The 19951-nt window shown below is 31.8% G+C and overlaps 2 protein-coding genes across 3 annotated transcripts in view; one reads left to right on the top strand and one right to left on the bottom strand.

Moving 5' to 3' along the window:
• Nucleotides 1-618: 618 nt before the first annotated feature.
• Nucleotides 619-15651, top strand: LOC127805718 (receptor-like protein 13). Its single transcript, XM_052342469.1, has 8 exons — nucleotides 619-828; nucleotides 3017-3299; nucleotides 4115-4273; nucleotides 5825-5977; nucleotides 10486-10644; nucleotides 11593-11751; nucleotides 12550-12705; nucleotides 13390-15651. The coding sequence occupies exons 1-8, from the start codon at nucleotides 619-621 to the stop codon at nucleotides 13467-13469; spliced, it is 1359 nt and encodes a 452-aa protein (XP_052198429.1). The 3' UTR covers nucleotides 13470-15651.
• A 2360-nt stretch (nucleotides 15652-18011) lies between these two features.
• Nucleotides 18012-19951, bottom strand: part of LOC127805906 (protein SRG1-like) — a 104813-nt gene continuing 102873 nt past the window's right edge. The window contains exons 4-5 of one of the 2 annotated variants that reach the window (XM_052342751.1): nucleotides 19214-19541; nucleotides 18012-18429 (exon numbers count right to left, since the gene is read on the bottom strand). In XM_052342751.1, the coding sequence (XP_052198711.1) occupies nucleotides 18193-18429; nucleotides 19214-19541 (565 nt within the window). In that variant the 3' untranslated portion in view covers nucleotides 18012-18192. Of the gene's footprint in view, nucleotides 18430-19102; nucleotides 19542-19951 lie in introns of those variants that run through there. The other variant, XM_052342752.1, reaches the window with a different exon arrangement.

A 19951-nucleotide genomic window follows, 5' to 3' on the forward strand; every position in this document is an offset into this window, starting at 1 on the left:
ATAGCCACTGACTAGTTCATTTTTGTCGTTCTTTTTTTCCTACTTATGTGTATATATAAGTTTCACATATATTATTATTTTATAACAGATGACATGCCAAGTCAAGTTGAATACACTATTTCTAAATCGAATTTACACTATACCTAATTGAGTCAATTTGAACATAATTGCCAAGATTAAAAAAAATTGAATCAAATTACAAATTCATAAAAAAAATTAGATTATTTTCATAATTTACCCTATTTCTAACGAATTTTTTCAATATTTTATTGTCATCATCTCGTAAAAGGCTCAATTTTTATCACTCGTCTCTGCTCGTTGCTTCTTCATCTCTTCTCTCGCACGAAAACTGTCGAAACCAAACACAAACACGGCCGCAATTGATCACTGACAGTTTTCTCGTTTCTCTTCTTCAACCCAACAATTGCGCAAACCAGTGCAAGAATAGAATGGCCAAATTCACATTCCGAACTGATCTCAACTTCTACTGTCTTTCACAGGACTCGCCTTCTAAAAGCTAAAATTTCAACTCTTTGCTCAAATGCCGTTGCTTACACGCGTTCCCTTCGAGTTCACGTCTGAAATTTGTGGTTTCTAGCAGCATCAAACAGAAGGAGAATGTTGCAGAAAGGGATCGAGACGCCAGGCCAGTTGTTCCCCGGTTGCGGGTCGATGAATTGGAGAAATCTGAGGGTCGACTGGGAATTGGAACTACCTCTGGTGAAGTGGGTTCTAATTGGACTTGGCCCCAATGGAAGAATCTTCCTGAAAGATAACACCCATTGGCACTGTTGGAATGTGATACCCAACGAGTTCAAGGCGATGATGGTAAGATCGAGCAAGTATAAAACTATTATAGGTTTAGGTCCGGAATCGATAGATTTAAAGGTTCAAACCCACTTATAGGAAACCCGATAAGAAGATGGCTCAAGTAAGTTTATCTGATTTTTTTAAAAAAACGAACTTGGCTCAATTGCTCAAAACAAGAACCAAACCCAACCCATTTACTTGCTGCCCTATCTCAAGCCCATTAGACAACCCATTATTCTCCTTACATATGTCTAACCCATTAGAAAGCCCATCTTTCATCTCTTAAGTCCATTACTCATTTGATTCAGTTGTTTTGATAGTGCTGGAGACTTGGTCGTTGCATTACTCATTTAAAACTTGGTTTGGACTGGTATGCATCTCTCCCTCAAGTCAAAACAGCCTGCCATACAGTATGTATATACAATATATATATTACTTCCAGATCCTTGATACGATTAATTGTATTAAATAATGATATCTTTATACAATTTTTATGAAAATGGTTTCATATTAACAGTTTAGAAAATTATTGGGTCATTTTAGTTAGCATTCTCCTCCCCCTTAATTAGGCTTATTAATTTCTTCCCATAAATTAGGCTTATTTGGTATGGAATCAATTGCTACTTTAAAAAATACAAAAAAAAACAATTCTATCAATATAGATGTTCAAGTTAGCCTAATTCTAATATATATCTAACAGTGAAATTGGGAACATATAAAAGAGAAATTAGAAATATTAATTAGACATATTTGACACTCCCTATTAGCACATTAGTATAAAAATCTTTGGCCGGCAAGCATAGTCACTATTAGTATCTTAGTAATTTGTAAAGGATGGTTTAGATGTATCACTTAATTTCATGAATTTAAAAATCAATCAATTTTAAATTAGTGTATATTCTTAAGTTGAGGCCCTTAGTTTCATGAGAAATAGTATTAAAATTGATCTTAGGACTTTTATTTTGAGCACAAGTGAGAAATTGGCCCATCCTAAGTTAAAATTATGTGGAGATAAAGATTTTTTATATTGTCAGAATGTTAAAACTTAATAAGAGTTTCTCAGTTGCATTTAATTCCATCCATCCATCCATTTTATGTGTCAAAGATTTTAAGTATCTTATTCGCATATATGATGCAATTTTTTCTTTATATCAACTCAAAGGAAATATCTCCACTCCCAACAAGAGTGGCCCCTTCTCCATCCTACTTCATTCTTCTTTTCTTGATGCATCTTCTCGGACATTTAATTCAAAGCCCCATTTCTTAATTGACAAGATGGTCCATGAATAACATCAAATTAAGAGAGGAAAAAGAGAAAAGAAATTTAGGTATAATGACTAGTATTTAGGTATAATCAAATGATTAATTCAAACACAAACACCCACTTAAATGCACGACTTTAATTTGGTCCAAATTAAACAGGTGTAAAATTGTATGTGAATAGCATTAATATCAGTCATTTGGTCACAACAATGAAAAATACTATAATATTCCGTGTTAGTTTTGATAAATGGATGGTGTTATCTTGGACCTATGAATTTGGATACTCATACTTTGATTTGCATCTTATCTCTCCCAAATGATGGATTACTATCATAAGTCTACTAAACATTATTGGATTAGCTATTACATATTAATCAATAACTAAATCAGTTTGTATTGGGACCCATGATGAGTTTATCTGCTTGCACATACTCTAACGTATGAATTAAGTTGTAAAGATTTCTATATTTCCAAGTCTTCTAGTGTTCCTAAGTCTTCACCACCATTTCCAAGTCTTTTCCTACAAGACCAAGTCAATTTGTCTCCACTTGTCTAGTTTATATTAGGATCCATGATGAGTTTATCCATGTGCATGTACTCCAACGTATGAATTAAGTTGTAATTAAAGACTGCTATATTTCCAAGTCTTCACCACCATTTCCAAGTCTTCTCTTACAAGTCCAAGTCAATTTGTCTCCACTTGTCTCTCTATAATTAGATCAAGTGAAAAGACCACTTCATAATGCTTTAGAGTAGAGATATATAAATAGAGGTAGCGTGATTCTTAAAACAAGAAAAAAAAAAGAAAACAAAAGCAAGTAAGGAGATATATATCTTGATGAAAAATATGATAAGTACTACACCTCATTCTATTTGGGTGTGGATGATGACAATGGTAATGTCAGTGTTGATGAATGAAATGTATTGTCGTGGGTGTTGGCAGCAAGAGAGGATAGCTCTACTGCATCTCAAAGCTTCCATCAACTACCCCAATGGCAACTCTTTGCCTTCTTGGGTGGATAATAAATCATCCAATTGTTGTCAATGGGAAAGGGTTGAATGCAACAACACTTCAAGCCGAGTCATTCAACTCTCTCTTAATCAAACAAGAGATTGGGAATCTAGAAAAGAATGGTATTTCAATGCTTCTCTATTTCTTCCCTTTAAAGAGATCAAGACTCTTGAATTAAGTGGAAATGCATTAGTCGATTGGGTTGAGAATGAAGGTTTGTGGATTCACATGCAATCTCTCATAAATGTATCTCATGATTTTTTTGTTTTAATTTTTCTATCTTGAATTTTAGAAGAAAGCATTTATTAATTTTACTTCTTTTATAGATTTTGAAAGACTTTTTGAATTGATAAATCTTGAAGTTCTTGATTTGAGTTCGAGCAATTCCAATAATACTATTATTCTATAATTTGTTAAGGAATTGAGAATATTTGTGGGTTTTTTATTTTTATTTGTATGGTTGTTATAAGAGATGGTGTGTAAAGATCTAATTTGATATGTATAAATTGATTTGAAGTATTAGAAATGTTTAGTTTTACTTGCCACCATTAATTAAGCCATTAACTTTCAGTTAACCGAAGAACTTTAAGATGTCAAAAAAGCTTAGGTGGATTATTAAATGGATGTTTTATATAGAACTTTGGTTGAATCCAATCTTATTAGGTATAAATGTGATTAAGTTGACAAATTAGTTTATAAGGACTGAATTAACTAAAAAAGGGAGCTGGCAAATGCATGCTTACTGCATAAAATAAGATATCGAAAATTCAAAATTGTGTAACGCAAGACAACAACTTCTTTGATGTTGCTTGAATTTGTTCAGCTGACTGCTTATATTTTGTCTTTGATTTTCTATTTGTATGAGACTACTCTTGTTAAAAACTAATAACTTCGGTATTCTTTTACTTTTTTTGAGAGGAGTTGTAATTAACATTTGTATTCAATAATCTCTTTTATTTTTCATATTTTTTCAGTTCTTATTTTTTGAAGTTTACACAAAACTATTAGTTAATTCTATCTTTTTTACAGGTTTTGAGAAACTTTCTACGTTGACTAATCTTGAAGTTCTTGATTTAAGTTCAAACTGGATCAATAATTCTAAAATTTTAGAATTTATTGGTGGAATTCCATCTTTAAAGTCTCTAAATCTTGAATATAATAGCTTTGGAAGCTCGGTTGATTTGACAAGTAAGTTAAATTACATGATCATATCCTAGTTAAAGTAAATTTTTTACAATATTAAATATTCCTTCAATGAGAAAGAGAGTTATGAGCTCTAATGTTTCTTTGTATATTGGTATTTTAATGCTTCTTTGTTCTAGGTGCATATTAGTTAGACAACAAAAAAAAGTTATTATTTTTGCTAAAAGAGTACTACTAGTAATCCATTATGGGCCTGTATGTTCAAAAGAGCAAAACAAAATTGCAAAAACTTTAGAAAAGGCCGATAGAGTCCTATATATAATGATTCAAGTTCGCCCATTGCTTAGCTAGCTTTCTCTCATATTGTACTCAAATTTATGAACATTGTTTGAAAAGAATTGCTGCCAAAATTACGTGAAATGTTCCCTTCACATATCCGTTCTAATAATTAAAATTCATCTCTAAATCTTGGGTCCAACGACTTGGGTTGGATGGCTGATTTTAATAGTAAGCTCACTTCACAATCACATGCCAAGCCCATTGGATATATTGATATAAATTGAAGGAGCTTCTATTTTCTGTTAATTAGTCTAAAATTGTAAATAATAAAAATAACAAAAATATGAAAGCAAAAAATTTAGAAATAATAAATGAAGAAATTTATTAACCTTATTAGATAGGTTTAGTTTTACTTGTTAAAATTTTAAAATTTTAGGTGAGGGATTAAAATTTAGAAATAATAATGAATGAGCTAATATATATGTTAAAATTTTAGGTGAGGGATTAAAAACCACATATCTTAATAATCCAAAAAAACCCCTTATATATTAAGCCCCTAAAATTGGCTTCTCTATCTATTCTCCTTCCCCATCACATGCTTTGTAACAAGCGTGAAATTCATGCTTTAAAGGAAACTAATGCCAAGAACTTAAGCTGACCAAAAAAAAAATTGATTGAGGGCGAAAATGTCAAAATTTTAATTGAATGATCAAAAGTCACATTTTTTAAGCCTTTCTTCATAAGTTGTTGAATATTAATACTTCTTAGGTGAACTAAAAATTTTATATAGACTCTACTTAAAGTTTAGACTGATGGAATCAAAAGTCCCCTTGTTAACTCCTTTTACCCATATCCTGTAAAAAATAAATAATATGAGAAATAAACAAAATTGATTATATTGGTGTTTTCTAATAGAAAACTGAAGTGGATTATTAACATATAATTAGCTTATAACGGATTGAATTAACAAAAAAAATGAGCTTGTAATGCACGCTACTGTACACACAAGCACTGCCCAAGAGAATTTACATAAAATAGGATATTGAACATTTAAAATTGTGTAAAGCAAGACAACAACTTCTTTCATGTAATTGTTTTAATTTGTTTTAAAATTGTGTATATATTTTGTTTTTGATTTTCTGCTTGTATGAGGTTGTTGTTACTGAAAACTAATAACTACCCTACTCTTTTGCTCTCTTGAGGGGAGTTGTAATTGACATTTGTATTTAATTATCTTTTGTATTTTTTATTATTATTTTTATTTCTTATTCTTTGATGTCTGGACAAGATTATTTACTAATTCTATCTCTTTTACAGGTTTTAAAAAATTTTCTACATTGACCAATCTTGAAGTTCTCGATTTGAGTTTCAATTGGATTGATAATTCCGAAATTCTAGAATTTATTAGTGGAATTTCCTCTTTAAAGTCTCTAAATCTTGGAGGTTGCTTAAGCTCGGTTAATTTCACAAGTAAGTTTCCTTTTATGATCACATCTTAGTTAAAGCAATTTTTTGCAATATTAGATATTCCTCCAACGAGAACGAGAGTTGTGAGCTCTGATTTAATTATTAAATTAACCAAAAACTAATTGCAGTGATAGAATTTAGGAACCCATTAACTTTAATAATAACATAAAAACATCATTTTTACTAAAAATATTAAACATGCCATTACCCTTTGTAAGCACTCCACTGTCCTCGTACTAATATTATACTACAATTTTTGGCCTATTGACTGTTAGGAAAAATTTTAAATCCCTACAATACAAACAAAAGTAAAAAAAATCAGACTAATAAAAAATTTAAAAATAAATAATATAAAGATTTTGTTGTGGAAAACTACAAGTTATTATATGTTAATATCTTCAAATTTATAAGACAAATAATTCAATAATCACCATCCTAATATTTTAATATCCTAGTCATACCCTTCCACAAATTATTTTGGTTGTTGAATTGTTCTTAAACAAGTACATTAATTGGAGACAACTACAAGTTGAACTCCATTGCCAAATGGTGGGGCTGACAACTATAAATTAGGAAAAGATGGATAAAATAGGAAAAGATAATCCATGCTAGTTAATCTTAAACGTCTTGATTTGAGTTACAATGCCGTCAATAACTCTACTATTCTAAATTATATTGCTAGAATTTCATCTTTCAAAATTCTATGCCTTCAAGAAAATAACATGCAAGGATACTTTGATTGGACTAGTAAATTCACTTAGCATGCGCGACCAATTTTTTTTAAATTATAATCAAACAATTCCTACACATTTTTTTGTCTTTTTCTAGTGTTTTTAAAAAGTTCATATAACGGTCCGCCTCCCGGAGCCTCCACTAGCATAAAGGATTCGTAAGAGGGTCATTACTTGAATGATATAAAACAATAACATAACCTAAAAACTCAGACACCGTCCTTATTAAAATCATATATTTTTAATCACATAGCATTCCATAGATGTTCTTGCATAAACATTTTGATCGTGAGCCCACCTGGTTTACATAACATATATCTAACTCAAAATTATAAAACATTACACAGTGACACATAGGATCTAGGTTCGGGAGAGCTCTGCACGTGCTATCATGACCCGACGATTTGGACCCAACTTCGTCGAACAAACCTGATACCTCGGACAATTCTCTTACCTGGAATGATGGAAAACATACATGAGTCACAAGACTCAGCAAGCTCATGAAAGGAAGGCTGTCGGTTAAAGATAAAACTCTCCCCATAACATCCCATGCAATTCATGCCAATGCAACGTCATACCATGCTATGCCCAACACCTGTCTTATTTCTAGATGCATAAACATAAAATAAATTTCACATAACGGTTCTTGGGGCCCACATAAAATACACACCGACGCCCAAGTCCAACATAGAAACCTGTTAGCAGCATTTTATATGCTACCATACCATTTCCCTTACACGTCCCTTCCTGTCACTCACAACATAATCTGTTGCTGTGGGTCTCACCCCAAGGTCTTACTATTGCCGTGGGTCTCACCCCAATGTCTTTCTGTTGTCATAAATCTCACTCCCAAAGTCTTTCTGTTGCCGTGGGTCTCACCCCAAGGTCTTACCGTGGCCCACTTCCACAACCTACATTCTGTGGTGGGCGCCACCCATCACCTATAGCCACATATTCTTACCATGCAATGCAACAATTAGGAAATGCAACGGCTTTTGCAATATAAACGTGATGACAAGGCCCCCATAAACCAAGCATCAAGCCATGCTACGCCCACATAAGAATTCACACATGTAATGTGCTCTAAATGCACTGGCTCACTTAGAGTACCCAATTGGCTCTTAGACCAATCGGGTCATGCAAATGCTCACATATCCCATCACATACAAAGCATGTTCCCCAAATGAATGCAATCCAGTCCTTATGCAACACGCACATCATGACATACACAAACTAAGACGGGAATCTGGCAGTACTAGCTCTTCTGGCCCGTTTAACGCTTATAGTAACAGCCGATGATTGACACCCATACATCCAGCCATCAATTGCCATTACCCACGGTCGACAGACAGTGGCTTTGTACCCCATACCCTTAGACACACTTACTGACAACATCAAACTTATACACTTAAGCTCATCATTTCGCACACTTTACCCATGATAACAGACCCCATTATGTCGATCACGTTCTCATCTCCTCTCATACACAGGAAACCATCTCCACATTCATAATAAATTATTAGCATAACCTCATAATCTTGACCACAACCATTTTCTAAGAACTTATCCCCAATGGGTTCGGCATCATTCCCAAGGAAAGCGAAGCGATATAAAGCTCCGTGACGGTCGAAATGAAAGACACCAAGACATCATTGCTTAGCTCATTCCATTAACAGTAAGTCCATTAATAAAATATAAGTCATAGGGTGGTTACCACGTGGATTATTATTATTAATGCGTGGAACCGAGTCACGATGAGGAAGAGTTTAAAATACGAAAAACTGTGAAGACTCTCATAAGAAATTAAGAACATGAGGAAAGGGTTAGGAGCTTGCCTGCAAATAACCGATCCTAGCTTCTCTCGCACTCCCGCTGCGAAGTAATATGGTTAAAATAAATAATGAGTTCCCGGGCCCCAATTAATTAATTTCGACCGTATAAAATTAATATCTCTATGTGTATAATATTCTAATAATTTATTTAACTTACCTGGCTACTTAAAATGCGGATTAACAAGATTTTTCCCCACTTTTCCTTCAATTTTCTCCCTTGAGCGCTATTGGCCGAGCCTCCCCTTTTTTCCCACTTTTCTTTCTATTCTTCCTGGTTTAGAGACGCCCGAATTGGGCTTAAAAAGGTGCAAAATGAGTGGCTGGGGGAGAGCCACGTGACAGCTGCTGGGAGCCACCGCCTTTGGGCCGGAACGACGTCGTTTCGCCCCCCCGACTAAATAAGATCAACCTTTTTCTCTTCCCGCATGCGCCTCCCCTCCTCCCTCGAACCCGCGACTTCGGCCATCCCATGCGCGCGCGCAACCAGCCGGGCTAGTCGTCTCCTTCAACATATAAGCACACCTAATTAATTTTAAGGTGATCCTAAACCCATTTTCGGAATTTATACTAGCGCCCCCAGAATTCCTAAAATACACACACACACCCTCACAACTCATTTTTTCCTTACTTCACTTACATCTTGAAAATTTTGAAAATCCACTAATTTAGTTTATTTCCTTCTTTTATTATTTCCGTAAATACCCCAAATAAAATTATTAATTACCTTAATTTCATATGTTCTCAAAATAACATAAATAAATGCTTCCTCAAAACAATATAAACTATTATTTTTCCTTAAATATTAAAATGTGACTCCAAATACCCAAGTTAATAATCATTATTTATTTCCCTAATTTTGGAATGTTGCAGTTTATCTTGTGCAAAAATATACAAGAGTATAGAGAACATACATTTATCCGTAGCATTGAGTTTTGAGATAAAATATAATTTAGTTTTTGAAATAAATATAAATCTTTTGTAATACATATATAATGGGATAAATATTTTGAGTTATGAATATAAAATGATGAGTAAAATGTATATAAAATAGCTATTTTTTTTTACTATATAACCATTCCATTGGGCATATATACCTTTTTCTAGGTCTCGTTGTGTGTATGTGTGTATTGTGCCAAGAGAGATATTTTGTTGTATTTAATTAATTATATATCATGAAAAAATATATATATAGTTTTGTGGAACGAGGCTTTACAAATTATAATTTTTGTGCATAATAATTTTGAATTTATAAATTGTGCCTATACAAAATTTCTAAATCTGTCGCTTTCAATGCTATCATTCAAAAATATAAAAGAATCCATGCACGTATGTGCACCTAGGGAAGATATATATGTTTATTTGAAATTGGCATCAATCAAAACTATATTTTTCATCTTTCCTCTTAGTTGAAGATTTAAAGGTTAATTATTTTTTATACTTTAATTTTAAAATTGATAATTAACAGAACAAGTTTGAATCAGTAATCAAAATTGACGAATCTAAAAGTTATTGATTTATCTCATAATATGATAACCAACATCACATGGTTATCTTAGAACTATATGAGTGCAAGTATTTCTACTCAAGGTACGTAATACTTTCTACTAGAATTTAACAATAAAATCGTTATCATTGTATATCATGTGGCTAAAATAATGATAATGCAATTACATTCTCCAATGTGCTATGCTCCAGACCTAATGTATACTATTCCCAATTTCATTGTTAATCAGCATGTAAAAAAAATACTTTTCAATTAATTTGATTTTCTACTTATATAAGGTTGTTGTTATTGGAAATTAATAACTTCGATACTCTTTTGCTCTTTTGAGGGGAGTCTTAGCTAATATATATATTCAATAATCTTTTGTATTTTTCATTATTCGTTTTCATTTCTAACTCCTTGAAGTTTAGACAAAACTATTGACTAATTTTATCTCTTTTACAGGTTTCGAAAAACTTTCTATGTTGATCAATCTTGAAGTTCTTGATTTGAGTTACAATAGTATCAATAACTCCAAAATTCTAGAATTTATTGGTGGAATTTCATCTTTAAAGTCTCTAAATCTTCAAGATAATAGTTTGGGAAGCTCGGCTAATTTGACAAGTAAGTTAAATTATATGATCATATCCAAGTTAAAGTAATTTTTTGCAATATTAAATATTCTTTCAATGAGAAAGAGAGTTATGAGCTCTAATGCTTCTTTGTTTCAATGCTTCTTTTTATATTGGTATTTTAATTGTTCTTTGTTTCTTCTCTTGCACGAGACTTTTCGATGTTAATTATAACTCACAAGTGGGTTGAGTTAAGAATAGAAGCTTCATGATTAATATATTTATTATCTTTCTTTTATACTTAATTATTGAGATTTTGATAAGAATAATCACTTAATTTTTTTTTTCAGGTTGGAAAATATATTCCATACTATTCAATCTTAAAATTCTTGATTTGAGTTGGAATGCCTCCAATAACTCTATTATTATAAAATTTATTGCTAAAATTTCATCTTTGAAGATTTTATGCCTTGGAGAAAATGATGTACAAGATCCTTTGATTGGACTAGTAAATTCACTTATATATGCAATTAAGTGTTTGTCAAACCAATTTTTTTAAATTATAACCAAGCAATTCCTGTACATTTTTTATTTTTTTTCTTGTGTTTTTAAAAAGTCCAAGCATATAGAGAACATACATTGGTCTATAGGATTAAGTTTTGAGATAAAATATAATTTAATTTTGAGTTATGGATATAAAATGTTGACAAGTTAGTTTATTTATGGCAGACTGAATTCACTACCCAAGAATATTTACATAAAATAAGATATTGAAAATTTAAAATTGTGTAACACAAGGCAACAGCTTCTTTGATGTTGATTTAATTTGTTTAGTTAACTGCTTATATTTTGTCTTTGATTTTCTGCTTGTATGAGGTTGTTGTTACTAGAAACTAATGATTTTTATACTTTTTGCTTTTTTGAGAGGAGTTATAGTTAACATTTGTATTCAATAATCTTTTGTATTCAAAACTATTGACTAATTTTATCTCTTTTACAGGTTTCGAAAAACTTTCTATATTGATCAATCTTGAAGTTCTTGATTTGAGTTATAACAGCATCAATAACTCCAAAATTCTAGAATTTATTGGTGGAATTTCATCTTTAAAGTCTCTAAATCTTAGAGATAATAGATTGGGAAGCTCAGTTGATTTGACAAGTAAGTTAAAGTAATTTTTTACAAAATTAAATATTCCTTTAATGAGAAAGAGAGTTATGAGCTCTAATATTTCTTTATTCTAATGCTTCTTTGTATATTTGTATTTTAATGTTTCTTTGTTTTTTTTCTTGCACGAGACTTTTCGACATTAATTATAACTCACAAGGGGGTTGAGTTAAGAATAAAAGTTTCATGATTAATATGTTTATTATTTTTCTTTAATACTTAATTGTTGAGATTTTGAAGTTTCATCCGTAGCATTGAGTTTTGAGATAAAATATAATTTAATTTTAAAATAAATGTAAATGTTTGTAAGACATATATAATAGGATAAATATTATGAGTTATAAATATAAAATATTGACCTTTTATATTTTCAATATAAGAATAAAAGTTTCACTACATAACCTCTCCTGGGCATATAGACCTTTTTTTTAGGTATCACTGTGCATATGTGCGTACTGTACAAAGAGAGATATTTTGTTGTATTTAATTAATATATCTTGAAAAAATATATATATTTTTTGTGAAATGAGGCTTTACAAATTATAATTTTTGTGCATAATAATTTTAAATTTATAAATTATGCCTCCACTGTACAAAATTTTTGAATCTACCACTTTTAATGCCATCATTCAAAAATATAAAAGAATCCATGTGCGTACGTGCACCTAGGAACATATATATATTTATTTGAAATTAGTATTGTTGAAAGCTATATTTTCATCTTTCCTCTTAATTGAAGATTTTAAGGTTATTTTCGTACTTTAATTTCAAATTTGATTATTAATTGAACAGGTCGAAACCAGGAATCAAAATTGACGAATCTACAAGTTCTTGATTTATCTGATAATTTCATAACCAACATCATATGGTCTTCTCTAAAAGAATTTTCTTCATTGAAAGTATTGGATTTGTCTTGGAACTACATGAATGAAAGTATTTCTATTCAAGGTATGTAACACTTTCTATTAGAATTTAGCAATAAAATCATTATCATTGTATATCATGTGGCTAAAATAATGAAAATGCAATTACATTCTCCAATTAATGTGCTATGCTTCAAACCTAATGTATACTATTTCCAATTTCATTATTTAATGAGCTTGTAATAAAAATACTTTCCAATTCATCTCTTGAGTTAAACTATCCTTTAACAATTACTTGGCACAATTACAGGGATCAATACAAATGAGAATGCATTTGATATATTAGTAAAAATAATCAAAAATTTTAATTACTAGAAATTTTGAATAGTATTTTTCTCATGTTTTAGATCTTTAGCTAAAACATAAATCTTTCTTATCACGCATTTGTTCAATGTTTTTCTCATTGTATAGACTTAGAAAATGTGAGCCACTTGAAAGAATTGTACTTGGACGGTGCTACCCTACCTAATGATTTTCTTTCAAACATTGGTGCCATGACTTCACTTCAAGTTTTATCATTGACTTCGTCAGGACTCATTGGGACCCTTCCCTCTCATCAAAGTAAAGAAAATAAAAGATAATTTTTTTTTTACTTAACAAATCAGTAATCTGACATAAATATATAATTTTATATTTTCGTTCAAATATTTTGAGAGATGTTTATATGTTGTTCTTTATAACTGTCTAACTCACTTTTCTTTTTCCCAAGGTTTGTGTGAATTGAAGACTCTTCAAGAGATTGGCTTGAACTCTAATGGATTAAAGGGTCAGTTGCCTTGGTGCTTGTGAAACTTGACATCTCTTAGGTTTCTAGAAATCTCTGGCAACCAGTTAACTGGGAACATTGCATTGTCTCCTCTTGCCAATATCATATCCTTAGAATATCTTATGCTTTCAAATAACAAATTTCTAGTCCCAATCTCATTCAAGTCATATTACAACCTCTCCAAACTTATGGTTCTGGAAAGTGTCAACAACATACTTTTGAAAGAAGAGGACATTCTTGGCTCAACCCCAAGTTTCCAATTGTTTCGAATCCATCTTTCTAGTTCTGAACATGGGAGAAACACTTCGATGTCTGTGCCCAAATTTTTCTACTATCAAAATCAACTCAAAATGGTTAAGCTCTCTGGATTTGATTTTGGAGGAACATTCCCAAGGTGGTTGTTGGAGAACAATACTAGACTACTAACACTTACCCTAACAAAGAATTTAATTTCTAAACCTTTCCAATTGCCCTCATCTCCGATGACAGAACTTGTAACATTAGATATCTCCAACAATAATTTCTATGGTGCCATCCCATACAAGATTGGTAGTTCTTTCCCCAAGTTAAAATTGCTAAACATGTCTAGAAATAACTTTGAAGGCGTGATTCCATCTTCATTAGGTGACATAACCTCTTTATCTATTCTAGACTTGTCAAATAACCAATTATTCAATAAAATTCCTGTACATTTGGTAATGGGTTGTAGCTTCTTGAAAGTGCTGAAACTATCAAGCAACAACTTGACAGGCCCTATACTACTCCCTCAAAATAACTTGCCAAACTTATTGTTGTTACTTTTCGATGATAATAAGTTCACAGAAATCCCACACTACTTATCCAATAGTAGTGGCTTGCAAATGTTGAATCTTAGCCATAATCATCTTGGAGGTGTGTTTCCTGTTGAGTTTTGTCAATTTGATGGACTACAACTATTGGATCTTTCTAACAACAATTTCATTGGGACAATACCATCTTGCTTCAATGTGAAAAACCTAGACCAAATTCATCTATCCAATAATATGCTAAATGGACCATTTCCTGAGGTGTTTCATCGATTAATGAACAACATAAAAATGATAGAACTTTCAAATAACCATTTTAATGGCAGCATTCCAAATTGGATCGACGGTCTTCCATGGTTAAGAATTCTTATCTTAAAAAATAACCACTTTGAAAGTAATATCCCATATCAAATTTGCCACTTGTCTAGATTAACCTTGATTGATCTTTCTTCCAATAAGTTTTCAGGCAACATTCCTAGTTGCTTGAAAAATATCCCATTTGATATAGAAAAGGAATTAAAAGTGTTGTTCACTCCTTCAATTATTCAAATTGTGGAAGCACCCTTGAAGTCTAACCTAAAGATTTATAGTCATCATGGTTACTCAATGCTTGGTATCATAGACGACATCTTTCCCGCAAATCAAACATTTTTCTCATTACAAGTGGAGTTCACAACCAAAGGAATGACCTTGCTCTTCACAGGAGAGCCTTTGTTACTTTTTTCAGCAATTGATCTATCCAACAACAAATTAGCTAGCCACATACCACTTGAAATTGGCAACCTTGGCAAAACCAAAGCATTGAACCTTTCCCACAACAACTTGATTGGAGGAATCCCAACAACATTTTCCAAGTTACAGAATATAGAGAGTTTGGATCTTTCTCACAACAACTTAAATGGGAATATCCCCTCTCAGCTTACTGATCTATACTCATTGGTGACGTTCAATGTGTCTTACAACAACTTTAGTGGAAGGATACCTCAAGCAACAAACCAATTTGGAACTTTCGACTCAAGTAGTTATATTGAGAATCCATTTCTCTGTGGAGAACCATTACCAAATAATTGCATTGATTCACCTCCATTAGCTCCATCAGCCAATAATAATGCAAGTCATGTGGTATCAAACTTTATCGATATGAACACTTTTTATACAAGCTTTGTAGGGTCTTACATAGCTATTTTACTAGCTATTGCAGTAATTTTGTATATAAATCCACATTGGAGACGAGCATGGTTCCATGTTATTGAGGTTTTCATCATCTCTAGCTACTACTTTGTTGTGGATCATATGTAGAGAATCAAAGTTGGTTTTCTTCGTAGATACTGATAATCACCCTGGTCAAGTAATATTGTTGTTGTATGTATATCCTACTGAACTTCTTTGTTAAGTAGTTTGTTGTTATAATAATGTTATCAATGCACTTAATTGTTTTGCATTAGTATGAAATAGGCCCTGATAAAATAATCAAAATTAAAGAAGTATTGGTTTGTTGTTGCCATACTATTACACGTTTAGGATGTACAATGTGATTGTTGATGACAAAGAATAATATTGGAGCCAAATTTGGAGCTTCAAAATCAAAGAAGTCCCAGATTTCCATTCATATTCGAATTTAATCTGCACATACTTTTTAAGAAAAAAAAAAAAAAACTTCTTTCTATAATAAATATTATTTTGTCAAAATTTTTATAAAGAAAATATGATAAAATGGATGAAGTAATTAGAGTTTTTATTAGAATATCAAATGCTTGATGGGTTGATATTCATTTTGCACCCAGCACTTGTACAGCCTTCAATTTCATTAACCAAGATATTAAAGTTAAAAATAAAAATTATATAATCACTGGTTGGGAGCAACTTTCAAATGACTTCAAATACCAATACTATATTCTGGTCAAGGGTAGGGTATATAAAATTTTAATCCATCTTAAGATATTTTTACAGCTTGAATTTGTCACTAATCATAAGGTAATTAAGAATTGTAAAATTATCATAACCATATTAATTTATCGATATTTTCTCTAATCAACCAAATCTTAATGTAGTTGCGGATTTAACCACTTTCCAACCACCTAAATATAGTAAAAACTCTTCACAACGTACACATCCTATGATTCTAAGCTCCTCTACTCTTAAAACGCCACGAAATCAACACTGCATCAAAATATCCTTTACCTACTTGTTCTCTTAATTATCTTGAAACCAAACCAACAACATATCAACAAGCATGTCCTTATGAGGAATGGCAGCATGCCATGCGTGATGAAATTCATGCCTTGCGTATCAATCAAACATGGTCCCTTGTCCCTCTGCCAACTAAATCCAATCTTGTTGGAAATAAATGGGTATATCGTCTTGCATTAGCGTGGAGGCTTAAGTAAATTAAAACATTCTTTATGTTGCCTTAAGTAAGCACCAAAAAGAACCAGAAAAGGGATGTAGAAAGATAATATAAACTAAACATCCAAAAAAAAAAAAAAATCTAAGGGATGTAACAAATCATAATTATTTGTTTTACATCATATTTCCATCTACCAATAACCAGAAAAGGGAAAAAAGAACTTGAAAAACTGGAGGATGTAATAATTCCTCTGGAACTTAGCATTAAAATAACCCTTGCAACCAAATAAAACTGTGTGATCATCTGCACACAATCTAATAGCCTTCTCATACAAAATCAGCAATAATGACGGGAGGCTACCAAACAATCCACAGATCGACAAAGTTAGGTTGGGTCTTATTTTCTTTCCATTGTTTGTCTCTAAAATCTTTATTTTTGTACATACAAAATTCATCTAACAATAAAATATAATTCCCACATAAAAACCCCCCAATTGAAAAGGAGAAAAGACAGATAAAAAAATACAACTCCTACATAAAGATGCCTAATCGAATACACCAAGAAAAAGATAAATCAAGAAGACAAGACAAGAGAAAACAAAACTTATTGATGATATTGAGAAAAGGAGAGGCCAACAATGAAAAGAGATAAACACAACGAAGATGAGATGAATTTGCAAAGGCTTTCTGTGAAGGAGATGAAGATGAAAAATCGAAAATTGCTTTTGCATAGGTTTGAACTTGCAGGCTGTTGGAGAATGCATAGTAGCATGTTTTCAGTGAAAAACAAGAAAAATTTTATAGAGAGAGAGAGAGAGAGATTATTCGAAATACCTATATGTATAGATATTGGATCAGTTTTGCTAAGCATATATGTAAAAAGTCTTTTAAATTTATCTTTTAACTCAATAAGACGTCGAACATTATTTTCTTTATTTTGAGTTTTGACTACTAAATATTAAAATTTATGATTATTGATCTAATAATGTTTCTATCTAAAAATCTTGTTCACAAGTATAACTTGTTAAAGAATTATTTTTTTAGTTTATAATTAAATAAGATTAAGAAACTATCAGTTAATTATTTATATAATCCTTATAGTTAGTATTAAAATTATAATTAGTTAAATTATTTTATCATAAAAATTTTAATTTGATATAATAAAAAAATTAACAATATAAAAAATTAAAAATAAAATTTATTAATTTTACCTCGTAAAAATAAACTTGTAGTAAAATTAAAATTTAAAATTAAAACTAGTAAAAATAAACTTGTAGTGAACTTGTTGATTCAATACATCTAAACTATGTGTGCAAATTAAAATTTCTTTATGTAGCTTTAAGTGAGCATAAAAGATGCATTAACGGGCCATAGAAGACCCAACAACAGAGTCATCAGAACAACTTCAAGAAAATTAGGATAACAGAAAAATGAATCATTTATGATCATTAGTAACATTCTACAATAGTCTATTTGGCTAATTCAAAACTCAATTAATCTTTTTTTTAACATATATAAGCGTAGCTCTTATACTTGAGAATAGATAACATCGTATAATTGCATTTTTTATTTTTGACATGCACCCAAGTAACCATAACTTACAGTATTTCAGTGATTAAATTTTGGCCGCTTCAAGAGCTACCAGGCCTTTTTGGAAGCATTCATAATTAAAATTAGCATAATTCTTGACTGATTTGTATAATCTTGGTCTTTTCTCATCCACCAAACTTTCAACAGGTCCAATCTCATTTTCTGGCTCTGGCTCATTGAAAATAGCAACTGTTATCTTCCCCCTTTCAGGGTTTATCACCACCCTGTGCATTGGGCTCTTGAATATTCCATTACTCATTATCTGCATACATTCAACAAACAATTTTAATAGTAAAAATACATTCTTAACCACCAAATGCAACATCTTGTTTTGTTCAAATTGAAAGAGATCTTAATGATCCCTAAACATGGGTTATTGAAATGCATTTCCCCTTTCTTGTTAGTGGCATATTATACCACCATATTTTTTACCCAAAAATATTATTGTTGGTAAATATTAGATTCATAGGATCAAATAACATACTCAAGGCATGCCCTCTAGACTATCCATATAGAATTTGGTCATGACAAACTCCCCTTTTCATAATTCATGGTGTCCTTTTAGTAGACTAGGTTAGCTCTGATATTACTTATAATACCTTGTTTAATATCTAAGTGTGTGTTGAAGGCAAATTATGGATTCATGGAAAATAATGTCCAAAGATTTTTAGAATAGATTACTAATGTGGGATTGAGTAGTAGCAATCTCCTTCATTTATATTCCACCAACATCCATGTTAGGCTATAAATCTATATCTCAATGCAACCCAAATCAGTTTTAAACACAATTTCATGGCTCACACTTGGTAGCAATCCTGGGGAACTCTGATACCACTTATAACATGATGAATACTCACCCAAAAGAACTAAGCTATAGTTAACTATATGGGATTCATAGATCAATTCATATAACTAACACCTCTCCTCTAGACTACCCACAAGGGATTGGCTCATAACAATTTCACATTCTGATTGATAATTCTGCAGAACAGAGAAAAGCACTTGAAAACACAAAAATCTTCACCAAACAGAGGGCAAGAGAGTACCTGCATTTGATCACCAAGGTTGACGAAAAGGGCATAAGGAATTATGGGGACAGTGAGCCATTTATCATCTTTCAGAACTTGCAGGCCTTGAACTTGCCTGTCTTGCAACAGAATGGTCATCCCTGATCTGTCCGAATGAGCTTTAAGCCCAAATACCTGGTCCGGTGTTGGACATGGTGGGTAGAGGATAAACCTTCCTTGCATGATTGCTCTTTCCCCAAACTGCTTTGAGAAGCTATCCACCTCCAATTTCAGTGACCTTGCCATGGCTTTGAATATAATACCCATTACAGACTTGTTATTTGCTGCGAATTCCACAATTTTCTCTCTGCAAAACAGTAAAACCCGCTAAATTTGTACTTTCATGGAGAAACTACAAAAGACTCCCACAACCCAGTTGTTCCAAGCACAAAAATTTGAAATTATCCATCACTTCACTACTTTAGATGACTGATTATGCATACATCTGATCTGGGACTTGGATCGCACACATCAGACGAAAGAGAAACTAACACAACTCCGTATAACCGGCCCACGATTCTAAGACTGTTATGTGGCTGTCAAAACACATAACAGTGATTCGGATTGTCGCCAGGAACTCCATTGCCTTCCATGCTGCTGCTCGTCACTTGAAAGAAGACGATGCACAATTTTGGCCTTAAGTAGCATTGAATTTCTCAGAAGAAATGATCTGGAGCGTTGAATTGGGCAATGATTCTTGATACGTGTGAACATTTT

Source organism: Diospyros lotus, chromosome 7 (genome assembly GCF_014633365.1).
Source record: "Diospyros lotus cultivar Yz01 chromosome 7, ASM1463336v1, whole genome shotgun sequence".
In the NCBI taxonomy this organism is placed as follows: Eukaryota; Viridiplantae; Streptophyta; class Magnoliopsida; order Ericales; family Ebenaceae; genus Diospyros; species Diospyros lotus.